At 44.5% G+C, this 13061-nt stretch overlaps 1 protein-coding gene across 3 annotated transcripts in view; it reads left to right on the forward strand.

Annotated features, from left to right (window-relative positions):
* The window catches only part of LOC126407971 (cell adhesion molecule DSCAML1), a 126863-nt gene that overhangs the window by 79457 nt on the left and 34345 nt on the right, over positions 1-13061 (forward strand). For 2 of the 3 annotated variants that reach the window (XM_050073308.1, XM_050073314.1), the window contains exons 6-13: positions 318-593; positions 2020-2319; positions 5303-5445; positions 6309-6438; positions 8131-8409; positions 10113-10241; positions 10414-10593; positions 11971-12176. In XM_050073308.1, coding sequence (XP_049929265.1) covers positions 318-593; positions 2020-2319; positions 5303-5445; positions 6309-6438; positions 8131-8409; positions 10113-10241; positions 10414-10593; positions 11971-12176 — 1643 coding nt within the window. Of the gene's footprint in view, positions 1-317; positions 594-2019; positions 2320-5302; positions 5446-6308; positions 6439-8130; positions 8410-10112; positions 10242-10413; positions 10594-11970; positions 12177-13061 lie in introns of those variants that run through there. The other variant, XR_007571830.1, reaches the window with a different exon arrangement.

Genomic DNA, 13061 nt, shown 5'->3' on the forward strand with positions numbered 1-13061 from the left:
TCCCCTTTCTCTCTTTCTGTCTCGCTTTTGCTCGCTGCTTAGCACACACACACATACACACACACACACACACACACAAGTAATGGTAGAAAGCCCGACACACAAAAAACAAATACACAATAACACCAAAATATGATTTGTGTTGCCTGGCCAGCACAGCGTAGCTCAATTCAGATTGTTTTCATTCAGCATTGCAAGTGATACCACCAAGTCCTCTACCTCCAGTGCTTAGGTAGTAACTTGTATGAGAAGGTATGACTTCTTGTCTTTCTTTTTTTTGTTAACCCTGCTCTGTCTGCTCCTCCTCCTTTCTGTAGAGCCACTGCGGGTCACCTTGTCCCCCAAGAACTTGAAGACAGGAATCAGCAGCACAGTCATCCTATCCTGTGCCGTCCAGGGTTCCCCGCATTTTACGGTGTCCTGGTACCGTAACACAGAATCTGTCCTGCCCGATCAGCACTTTTCCATCCAGGGGGCTCACAATGAGACATTATTCATTTCCGCTGCACAAAAGAGACACTCGGGAGCTTACCAGTGCTTTGCCACGCGCAAGGGCCAGACAGCGCAGGACTTCTCCATCATACTGCTGGAAGGTGAGGACGCAGAGGGATTACCATGTTGGTGTACAGTCATAAATGTCTATGTAAAAAGGACTGGGTTATTACACTGCTATCAGAATGAGAGCGATACGGTAGGCAGATTCTGTTTGCACCCAGGTGTCTGTAGCAAACAATGGTATTTACACCCGGGGTGTTAATAGCCAATCTGACCATATACACCCAAGTTTATAGTCCTGGATGTCCAAGCAACATTAGAATATGATGTGAACACAAATGGGTCTATTCAGCTTTTCTGCTAAAGTTGATTTAGCAGCTTTATACATCCCGAAAACTGAAAATGACAAGTCATCTAAGTCTAAAAATAATAAGCCAGCATTCACTCACACATGAGTCAAACCTCAGTCTCCCATGTGCTTGAGACAATACTTACGCATGGTTTACATGACATATTTACCTCCACTAAGAGTACTGAAGAGCAAGTTGTGTTGTGCTTCCACTTTATATATCCACCGATCAGCCAAAACATTAAAACCAGACCAAGTACTCTCCTCATGGCAACATTATTCTCCAATGGCAGTGGCCCCCCAGCAGGATAATGCACCATGCCACACTGCCAACACTGCTCAGGAATGACCCAAGGAATGTGACAAAAAGCTCAAAATATCAGCCTGGCCTCCAAATTCCTCGGATCCCAATCTGAATGAGCATCTGTGGCACGTGCCATTAACCCACCTCTCAACCCACTGGACTAAATGGATCTGCCGCCAACGCACTGGTGCCAGACACCGCAGGACACTCCCAGAGATCCTGTGTCCATGTCTCGACAGGTCAGAGCCAAGTCCGATCCAAGGGGTCCCACCTTTGAGTAGGGGTACATCTGGGTTCCCGGCACATCACAGGAATCCTTGAGCAGATTGGGACCTGAGAAATTCACGCTCCACAGGCCATTTCTAAACAGTTTTTGTTGTGTGGCATGCTGCTTTTTTCTGCTGGGGGGCCACTGCCATTGTGGAGTCCTGAGGGGGGGATACTTGGTCTGCAGTGGTGTTTGAGTGGGTGGAACATGTCAGGGGGTATCACCATGAATGCCAGAACCAAAGGTTTCCTGGCAGAACAATGCATTGGAACAAAATAATCAAAGTTATTCACTTCACCTGTCAGTGGTTTTAATGTTTTGGCTGATCGGTGTATATACAGTTGTGTGTCTGCATCTCTTGAATGATTTACAGTTATTTTTATTTGTGACAACATTAACTACATGCACTCATACACACTTCACTACACTACAAAAATAACTGCTCATGTGCTTTCTGAGTGTAGTGATTCAGTCTCTTGTAACAGAAGGTCCAGCTTTGTCATTTTTTCCACCATAATGCTGATTTGAATCCAGTGTAACGCACTGTTACATTTTGTTTCTAAATCCACACCTCACATCTCTTGTCTTGTGATTGTTTCTCAGATGGTACACCCCGTATTGTCGCCTCCTTCAGTGAGAGGGTGGTAGTCCCGGGTGAACCGTTTTCCCTGATGTGCGCCGCCAAAGGAGCGCCCCCTCCCACCATCACCTGGACCCTTGACGACGAGCCTGTGGCCCGGGACCTGTCGCGTGTCAGAGCCAGCCAGTACACACTCTCAGACGGCAGCACTGTGAGCCACGTCAACGTCAGCAGCCCGCAGATTCGGGACGGAGGAGTGTATCGGTGCGCCGCACGAAACTCGGCCGGTAGCGCCGAGTACCAAGCGCGCATAAACGTAAGAGGTGCCTGTCTACTTTTCAATATCAGTCATTCAGAGGCTTCTCATAGCCTGATCCCTACCCCTACCCTGACCCATATCCTATCCTGTACCCTTCTATATCTCTACCTCTATCTCTGTATGTGTGTTTTACTTTATTGTATATACTTTTTGTTTTTCTCTTTCTTTCTCTTTTGTTTTGTTTGTCAGTCTTTACACTTACATGTTAATTAGCTGCAGCAGTCAGTGTTTTGTTCTTCCAGCAGCACATATAGTGTGTGTTTGTCTCATTCTGTCTTTCTTTCTTGCTGTCTGTCCCTTCAGCTTACTGTCCTGTTGTCTCAGTTACTGTAGCTCTGCACATGTGCCTTTGTGAATGCACATATATGAACACATCACCAACTCCACGTACCTGTACGCGCGCACACACACACACGGACATGTTTGCAGGCAGATGAAATGTTAAAATCGAGAGATTGTTGCTTAACATATGGAGAGACAGAGTGACTAAAGGAGAGAAAGCGAGATTAAGGGAATGTGAGACAAATGGATGAAGAAACTCTAGTAGAGAAAGAAACAGATGGCCAGAGACGGAGGGAAGAGACAGAATACGAGAAAGGAATGAGAGAAGAGGAATGAGGAGGGGAGGAGTGCCAGTGTCTGGTGGGGGAGTGATGGTGAACTCTGGTGACAGGACTGGTGATGTCACTGTCGTCGGAGCAGACAAGGATGAGGAGTGACACCGACGGACAGGGCTGTATCTCTCTCTCTCTATCTCACTCTCTCTTTCTCTCTCCCCCTTTTCTCTGTCCTTTGGTGAGATGTGTAGTTGTGACATGTGAGTCTGCTGTAAGGAGACAGAGCCAGAACGATCATTGGAGTGAGAATGAGCCCCACTGCCAGAGAGCTTCAGCCCTACATGCAACGTATACAACCAACACAGACACACACACGCATAACCACACATGAAAAAGCAGTAACACACTCGTACGCTTACCCACTCACTGAAATCGGATACACTCAACTTATCCCATTCAGCGTGAGGCCAACAGCAAAAAACACTGAGCCACACAGACATCGCTGAGCACACATGCACGTGTATACTGTATATGTGTTTGTGTGTGTGTCTATGTGTGTCGGCGCGTGTGTCTGCGCGACGGTGCTACTGAATAATACATCTTTCACTCGTCAGAGCTGTGACTTCAAAGCTCAGCGCATGCTGAGAAAGGGAGGAGAGAGAAGGAGGGAGAGAGAAGTGGGGGTAGGAGGGCTGGAAGGAGAGACAAAAACAAAGATACAAGATGAACAATGGTGAGAAGGTCAGAGAAGAAGTGACAGATGATTGAGTGATAGCTCCCAGTGTCTTCCAGTAATGCTAAACACATTTTGTGTCCGTCTGACTGTCTGTCTGCCCGCCGGCCCGTAGCCTTCTCCGTCTTTTGGCAGTGATATATGACCAACATATTGTGGCAGTCAAGCTTGATTTTTGTCATATTATTGATTCTTTAGGACATCACTCACGTGTTTTATTCCTGGTAGTCTACCAGTTACCTGCTGTGGTCAGTACTGCACATTCTCAACGTCACTCAAAATACTTAAGCTCATGTAGCATGACCTTCATAGAGATCACAGCACAAATGCTGACAGAGCACATGTTCATTAATTAAAACACAATGCATTTGTTGCACTATGCAACCATGGAAAATGCACCGCACTTTGTCTGTGTCCTGATGTAACTAAAAAGTGCATTGCACACATATGGACGCAAACAATCCATGAATCTGCATCGGAGGGCTGCAACAGAATTAGGATCCTGTCAGTCCAGGTGTAGCACCCAGTACAAATGTGTCAGGTTTACTAGACAGTCCAAGGGCTGCTGTGACACTGTGCCTACTGAGGGCAACAAGAAAGTTTATCTTGGGTGCGTCGGTACAATGGACAACCAAGAGAGGACGGCAGAGGAGATACCAGTGCAGCTGTGCTTAACAGCCACAAAAAAGGTAGCACTGATGATAGTCAAGGACGGAAACGTTTGCCTTTTATTATTTGTTGCACTTTGAGCACCTTTCTTTTTGTGCACGGATGTCCTAAATAAACTGCCCAGCCCAGTTGCATCAGTGTGCGTGTATCTCCTCTGCCGTCCTCTCTAGGTTTACTAGACATTCATCATAAGACAGTTGGGAGTGGTTGGTCATGAATAAAAGCGCATATATGAAAATATGACACTCGTAAAGTCCAAAATAAAATTAAACATCAGTTTAGTTTTTCTCAGCTGTTTCACCCACTCACTTTCCTCTCTGTTACTCTCTTTTCGTAGACTAGTTGTGTAGTCGGTTACATTAAATGTCAGTTTGTTTAAATGTCAGTAACATTAAATGAAATTGCCATCACTAATCCAGTCTGACCTGTAAACAATAACACTGTCACTGCTGCTCTCAAGTCTGGCACTCCTATATTCCTCTATTTGGTTTGTGTGTTACTCGGGGAAACAGTGTGAACTATCAGAGGCGTGATCCATAACATTTTTACCCACTTTTTGTTTTCTCTCCTGCTTACAGATGAAACATTGTAAGTTTTGAAGGTATTTGATAAGGCTTATTTTTAGTTCTTATAAAAGTAGCTTTATAAACAGCTGAGTATCTGCATTTCTCTAGACTTAAAAATCCATTAAACCGACAAAAATTGTGCAGGAGCGTGCAGCTGCTCCTCCAGAAAAACTCCAGAATTGAAGCTTTTTAACATAAAGGCAAGACACTCTAACCTCTCTCTCTCTTCCCCTTCCACTACTACATGCTTTTTTCTTCTTCTGTCCCTACCCTACTCCCCAACTCCCTTCCCTATCACCCTCCCGTTTATTCCTTAAATTCCACAACCTGCTTCTGACACCATCAACTAATGATCTCTTTCTTTTCCCCCTCTTTTCTTCCTCTGGTCAACCCATCTCTCCTCTTCTTTATCTCCATCTCTCTCCCTCTGCCCATTTCTCTCTTTGTCTCTCTCCCCATCAGGTCCACCGAGGATTCGGCCGATGAAGAACATCACTGCGGTGGCAGGGAGAAACTCTTTCATAAACTGCCGTGTGATTGGGTACCCTTATTACTCAATCAACTGGTACAAGGAAGGGCTTCTGTTGCCTGACAATCATCGCCAGGTGGATTTTGCTTTCTGCATTTCTGCTCAAAGACAGTCATTTATCAGAACTCTGTGTAGCACTGTGTAACATGAATATACAGTATGTAGCTCCATAAATCATATCCTGTACACATACTGTGCATCTTGTATATAGGGTGCTGTTTAAAGGTCATTTACTTCTCTTTGACCTCTACAAAAAGCCAACAGCATTTTCCCATTGAATTTTGGATTATTGTAGACGTTGTCTCTAATACTTACATGTTTTATTCAGCAAGATAATCCTCACAAATGAACACCACTTTTATGATTTTTGAAGCATAAATACAATAGCCAGAAGTAGAAAGCTAATGTACGGCTATAAACAAACCACATCACAGTCAAATGACTAACTGTCGGCACCACAACAGAGGCTGTAAAGCGTTTTCGGCGTGATGATGTTGTGTAGTCACATTTAGCCTCTTAGCAATAGTTGTTTTTTAAGACAAGTAAAGGCTTCAGAAATCAGGAGTTAAGTATTTACTAATGTATTTTATGTTTTGGACCAAACGTAAAAATCTCTTATCTCAGGCATCTAACCAAAAATCCATTTAAAAAACTAGTAACTTTGAGACGAGGAAACCAGGAGTGCTAAAATGCTAACTCGTTTCCAGGTTTTAGGACTCATTCCTGCACCACTCTTTTTGGAAATTAAAGTAGAAAAACCTGAAAACTCCCAAGCAAAACACATGATGGCACAAAGCAAATGAGGGGGACTACTTTTTGCATCAGTGTCAGCCATGTTACAATCTTAGCTCGTTAGACTTCACAGCTCAGTATAGATGTATGAATAAGAAAACCAGGCATGTATCATCTCAGAGTGTAACCCTGCTTTTGTCTGTTCAGGTGGTGTATGAAAACGGGACTCTGAAGCTCAGCGATGTTCAGAAGGGGATGGACGAGGGAGCCTATGTCTGCAGCGTACTCATCCAACCACAGCTCTTCATCACGCAGACTGTCTACATTACTGTCAAAGGTCAGTGAGAGGGTTCATTGTTTTTCAAAGAGTTTCAAAGCATGTACATCATTGCTTTTTGTGAGGTGTAAATGATAAATGCTTGTATGTTTTTGTTTACTTTAGGTTAAATGATAAATAGAATTCTAATTCTCAGTTTAGGTGTGTTTTCTGGGCGATATTTAAATTGCAATGGAAAAAAAAAATTCTGAATGTAAAAGAGGGTGATTGTGAGAGGGATGGAGAGTGAGTAAGACTGGTTTGGAGCAGGAGGGTGTGAGTGAAACAGAGGGAGAGGAAAGAAGAAAGCTGTATGCATTGCCTCTAATAACCCCTGATTAAGGGGCGGAGTGGCCTGGTGCGCACTCTCAACCACTCAGCAATTACATAGAGCAGGAGTGCTATTGTGTAAGATTTGTGTGTGCATGCCATACACATGCATAAAGGTGTGTGTGTGTGTGTGTGTGTGTGCTGTATATATTCTACATGTCACCTTGTATGTTATTTCGCTCTGCTCACCGCGCCGATACCTTGACATGTTTGTTTAAGGAAGTTGTCAAGTGTGAGTGTGGGTTCTGTGTGTGTTTCGACTTGACATTAACAGATGTGTGAAATTTGCGGTGCTGGATTGTCTTGGTATACGTGCGCGTGCCCGCTTTCATGCACATGCGTGTGTGAGTGTGCATTTGCTACGTGTCGGTGTAGGTATGNTAACCTGCCCGGTGTCCGTCTGAGGACCTTCGAGGACCCACTTCCAAATCCCTCATCACCACCACAACCACCACCACCAACACCACCCTCCCCTCCTCCCCCACTCCAAACCACCACCATCACCCCCGCCGCTCTCCATAGCAACACCGTTCTTCCCCCTGCGGATGGGGCTCTAATTAGAGCAGCTATTATGGGCTGGCTTTAGCAGGGCAGGGTGGGGTGGAGTGGAGGGATTGGTAGGGGGCACAGGCGGCTGCAGAGTGGGTAGTGGGCTAGTAGGCCAGGCTGTGGTGTTTTGGAAGCGTCGGGGGTTCAGGCTTATGGGAGACTCAGAAAATCAGACGGACAGATAGACCACTAGTTTACCAATTAGCCTGTCAGGTGAAAATGACAGATTCTGAACCATGCTCTTTAAAAAAAATTCACTCTGTCTTTATGTCTCCCTCCTGTGTATGTTTCTCCCTCCACCTTATCTCCCTTTACATCACTCACTCTCCAACCCCATGTCCTTTTGATGCCCCCGAATCTTCAAATCTGTGTGTCTACCCATATTCTCCCTGTCTTCACATCTGACTCTCTCTCTTTTCTCTATCCTTCACTTATTCATATCTGCCTCAAATCTCTGTCTTCACCTCTTACTCACCCCGCTCATTTAAACAACCCTCTAACTGTTTTCATTCATCTTTTTTTTTATTTCCATTCCCTCTTTGCCTTATTCTCTCTTCTCTCTGTCTACCCTTTATTTCACCCTGTTGCCTGTCCTTGCCTTTTTCTCTACCCCGCTCTCTTTCACCATATATTTCCTCGACTTGATCTGCCTGTTCTATCTCTTGCTTATCTTCTTTTATCTCATCTCACTGTTTCCCCCTCAATTACTTTGTCTCTACTACATTTCTATTTACCCGCCCGTCCTCTCTCTACACATCTTGCACCCTATCACTCTCCTTCCTTCACTTGCTCTCTTGCTCTCTATTTTATCCTCCCCTTCCTTACCCCTCTCAGTTCCTCCACTGATCCAGCCATTTGACTTTCCACCGACTTCCATCGGTAAATTGATGTACATCGCCTGCGTGGTGTCGTCTGGAGACATGCCCATACGCATCACGTGGCGCAAGGACGGGCAGGAGATCGTGCCCTCCTCGGGCATCACCATAGACACAAAGGAGTTCATGAGCTCCCTCCAGATATCCAAGGTGTCGCTCAAACACAATGGGAACTACACCTGCATCGCCAGCAATGATGCTGCCACTGTCAGCACGGAGAGACAGCTCACAGTCACAGGTAAGAAAAGAAGGAGTGAGAGAGGATTCAGAATATGAAAGTGATGTGTTGGAAGGGTTGAAGGGGAAAGGAATGGGTTATAGCACTGCAGTGTTTTAGTATTACACTCAAATAAAGTTGGTTGACTTTGAAGATTTAAAAATGTATTGTCAAAATTGTGCACTGTCAATTTACGTCCATTAAAAGTGCTTATTTTTGCTACTGACAGGCTCAGATTGTTATTACAAGTGTCTGGCGGCATACAGAAAGGAGCCTACAGAGCAATGAAACGTTTTTCTTACCTTTTTCTGGTCTATTTGTTATTGTGTCCAAGTCTCGCTCCAGGAGAAGTCTGGGTCTGAAGTCTTGTGAGAGGTGACTTGTTGCAGTAAAACGTTAGTTAGAGTTGAGGAGAGAAGGGCTGGAAGAGTTTGTTGTGGAGATTGTTGGAGTACAGGAAGTGTAGCTCAGTGTTTTTTAAAAGATTTTCATTGTCATAGATTAATATATAGACCATGTGGAAATGTCTGCGAGGTTTTGGAACAACAGGCGGGATCAACAAAAGGTAAACCAAAACATTACATTTCTCTGTAGGGTCTTTTCCTTAATGTTGTCAGACACTTCTAAGAACAACCTGAACATTTTAGTGGCAAAAACATGCACTTTAGGGGACATAAATTGACAGTGCACATTTGCCCAAGGGGATTACATTGCAGCCTGTTTTGCCACTGCAGACCGCAGCTGTCTGTCTTAATACTTGACCAATGTCACTTGAACACAAAAACATGGTAAATAGGGTCCAGACTGAAAAGTACTGAAGTTTCCCTTCAACTGGAGTAATTCAATTATATGTTACTTTATACTTTTGCTCCACTACATGTATTTGACAGATTAAAATTTGGCAGGATGGCAAAACAAAACACGTGGATATGCTACAAAGGTGATGTCATATATTGTACAAACAATGGAAGACAATACATAAATTTACCCACAATTTTTTTTGTCTTTTATTTTATGTAATTATTTTGGTAATGTCTAGTAATTGTCGTAATCACCTTTGTTTTCTCCTTGTGCAAGGGAACTACGTAACATCCAGCTGTAAATTCTGTCGCTGAGGACAGCAAAAAGTTAAAATATTCTAACTTTGAATAGCAATACCGTCTACCATTATAGTTACTGGTATCCTCTACCAGCATCATCCAATTTTACCATCCTGCTCTCGTCCACTAGAATGATATCCAGTTTGCTGTCTGATGTTTGCCTGAATTTATGTGAACCCAGCGTGAGTCACATCAGTCACATATAATAATATACTTGGCTACATCAGTCACACAGGCCATATCTGTGCAGTACCAGTGCACTGAAGGAATCCCTAAGTGTGAGTTTATGCTGTGCACACAGAAAAGTTTCAGCTGGTTGAAATGTGCAGTCCTCACAGCTAGATGGCACTAAATCCTATGTATCCTATACACTGCTCCTTTAAGTTAATGATTTGGATTCTCCTTCCACCGCTAAAAATCAGTGGAATACCTGTTTAACTCTTTATTCAATTTCATCATAATGAACATAGCAGTTTAAAGTTTAAATTTAGTGTTACAGCTGATGAGGTTCTTACTGAAATACTGTCTACTGGCCCGGCAGGAAACATAATATGATTCCAGTTTGGAAAAAAACCCAAAAAGTTTTTCTATTTTTATTCACTTCTCCTCTCCTTCTTCCCCCAGTGCCTCCTCGGTTTGTGGTTCAGCCCAACAATCAGGATGGGATCTATGGGAAGGCTGGGATCCTAAACTGTTCAGTAGATGGATACCCTCCTCCTAAAGTCATGTGGAAGCATGCCAAAGGTGCACTAGGTACATGGCTCATGTTTCATCTCTTATCTGTATACTGTGTTGCGTCTCTGTCAGCTTTTTTCAGCCTGTTGTCACATTCACAGGTCCATGCTGCCCATTGTAAATCTGATTAACATGTAAGGATCATCAGTTACTGTACAATTCATTATCTTGTCTGTCTCTAACTGTCCAGCGGGAATTGGGAATCCACAGCAGTACCACCCAGTGCCTCTGACGGGCCGTATCCAGATCATGAGTAACGGCTCTCTACTCATCAGACATGTCTTGGAAGAGGATCGCGGCTTCTACCTCTGTCAGGCGTCCAATGGTGTTGGCTCAGACATCAGCAAGAGCATGGTCCTCACCGTTAAGAGTGAGTATACAAAGTCACACGGGCTAATGTAGCAGTTTATGAGTTTTCCATGGCAAAGATGACTGCGGAGAAGCCATCTGGGACGCTCCGGTGCTCCAACTTTATCAGTCTTCACGCACACACGCTCGCTAACTGTGTCAAACCAATGAGCCAGCTCGCACTACTCTCCCTGTGCTCTGTGGGCATGTGCTTACACACGAACATGCACACTGATGAATTGGCGGAGCAAAGGTGACCATGGACGTAAGAGCGAAACAATAAAGAACAGTGAGAGAGAGAGAAGTGTGTGTGTGTGTGTGTGTGTGTGTGTGTGTGAGAGACAGGCATTGAGAAAGCGAGCAACTGAGCGATTGATCTTTTGACTCCTGGGATCCGTCTACAGACAATCAAAAACACTTTGAGCTTAATCATTATCTGCAATCAATCTCTCTCATCCTGCCCTCGCTGTCAGTAACACCCTGTGTAATGCAATGTGAACATGTATGGGGAACAAGCATGCACACACAGAGACACGCAGACTGTCAACATCAAGTCAAGCATTATAAGAGGGCGATGTACTTTGCAGCATGCAGCACCGTGACCTTACAAAACAGCTCTACCCTCAGAAAAGATGTTAACACTTCGTATCTGGCTCCTTTTGACACTTGGACTTGCGAAGAACACGTTTAACCAGGTGCACACAAATACAACCGGTAGTTTCACCATGTTCTGCTATCACAGGACTGCCCCTCTCTGTCTCTCTCTGTTGCTCTCTCTCTCCTGCTGGTGTTAGTGTTATTGATTGAACCGTTCCTCTCCTCTGCCTCCCTCAATTCTGTCTGTTTCGCTCAGCAGAGAGGGAGGAAAAGAGGAAAAGAGGGAGGGTGAGATGAATAAGTGATGAAAACAAAACAGCAGAATCCTCCTCAGATCGGTATTCTGCGTGTGTGTGTGTGTGTGTTGGCCAGAGAAGACTGTGAGTGATTTTGTGTATAGAGTGCACACGAAATGTAGAGTGTATCTCTTTTGCGTCTTCATTCACCTAGACCCTGGTGTTAACTATTGGAGAATGAGAGAGGAGGTTTATTGACTTTACCTCATTGACCATAGCTCTTCATTACTCTGCTGCAATGGAACTTGGCTAATCTGAACTCCACCTTTTTAACTGCCGGCTCTCCTACCTTTCTTCTCTCCACTCTTTCACTCCTTTCTCCCTCTCCACTTAAACCCTGCCTATTACCTAACACCTTATTATACACTTACTCCTCTTCCTTCCCCCCTCTTTCTCCTTTATCCACCTCTGTCATGTAATATCCCCCTCATCAATTTGTTTACTGTCACTATTTACACACATATGTCCCCACCTTCTTTTCATCTGACACTCCATTCTCCTTCCAGTCCCCGCGATGATCACCAGTCACCCCAACACTACCATGGCTAAGAAGGGTCACTTGAAGGAGCTGAACTGCACAGCCAGGGGAGAATGGCCCATCATCATCCGCTGGGAGAGAGGCGACACGGTCATTGACCCTGACCGCAACCCCCGATACTCCATTACCACCAGTCCCAATGAGAAGACAGATGAGGTGTTGTCTACGCTCAAGGTAAGGAGAGCTTATATATGGTGGAGCGTCTGATTGATAAAATCTGACAGCAATGTCTTTATGACTCTTACCTCACAAAGGGATATCTTTCACTTTTCTCTTGTCTGAGTTGTATTTTCATTGCCTGCGGTTTGTGAAATAATGGTGAAATAAGGCAAAGTCCATGATCACAACTGTCAGTGTGTTAGAGAATGCTGAAAGGTGGGTAACAGTCACAGCCTATGTCTCCACCACAACTTACCATCATGTTTGGTATTGGATTCTGGACCAGCATCTCTGGGACATTTAGCTATACAGCAGCCTAACACATATGATGCCAATTTGAAACCACATTGCTGAACACACTGAAAGTCACCATGTCATAATTTTGCTCCTCCACACCATGTTGGTCATGGCAGCCACAGGTCAGCCTCTACTGCATTTAGAAATCAGAGTCTTCCTGTGATACGTATCAAAGGACAGATGGAGATGATGCTCGGAGCTGCTGGTGACGCACTGTTTTTGGACGATGATACTAAGAGAGTGGTGCCCTGTAAGAAGGAGCTTGGTGATTTTAAGGGGAGCTGAATCAACTGTGTGTCCGGTGACTTCTGAGGATGTCATCGTCTCGCAGTTGGATTGATGCACACAGGAGTGCAAAAGCTTGTGTGTGTATCAATCAATCAATCAGTCAGTTTTATTTATAAAGCCCAATATCACAAATCACAGTTTGCCTCACAGGGCTTTACAGCATACGACATCCCTCTGTCCTTAGGACCCTCACAGCAGATAAGGAAAAACTCCCCCAAAACACGCCTTTAATGGGGGAAAAAAACGGTAGAAACCTCAGGAAGAGCAACTGAGGAGGGATCCCTCTTCCAGGACGGACAGACGTGCAATAGATGT

This window comes from Epinephelus moara, chromosome 2, assembly GCF_006386435.1.
Source record: "Epinephelus moara isolate mb chromosome 2, YSFRI_EMoa_1.0, whole genome shotgun sequence".
Taxonomy (NCBI): domain Eukaryota; kingdom Metazoa; phylum Chordata; class Actinopteri; order Perciformes; family Serranidae; genus Epinephelus; species Epinephelus moara.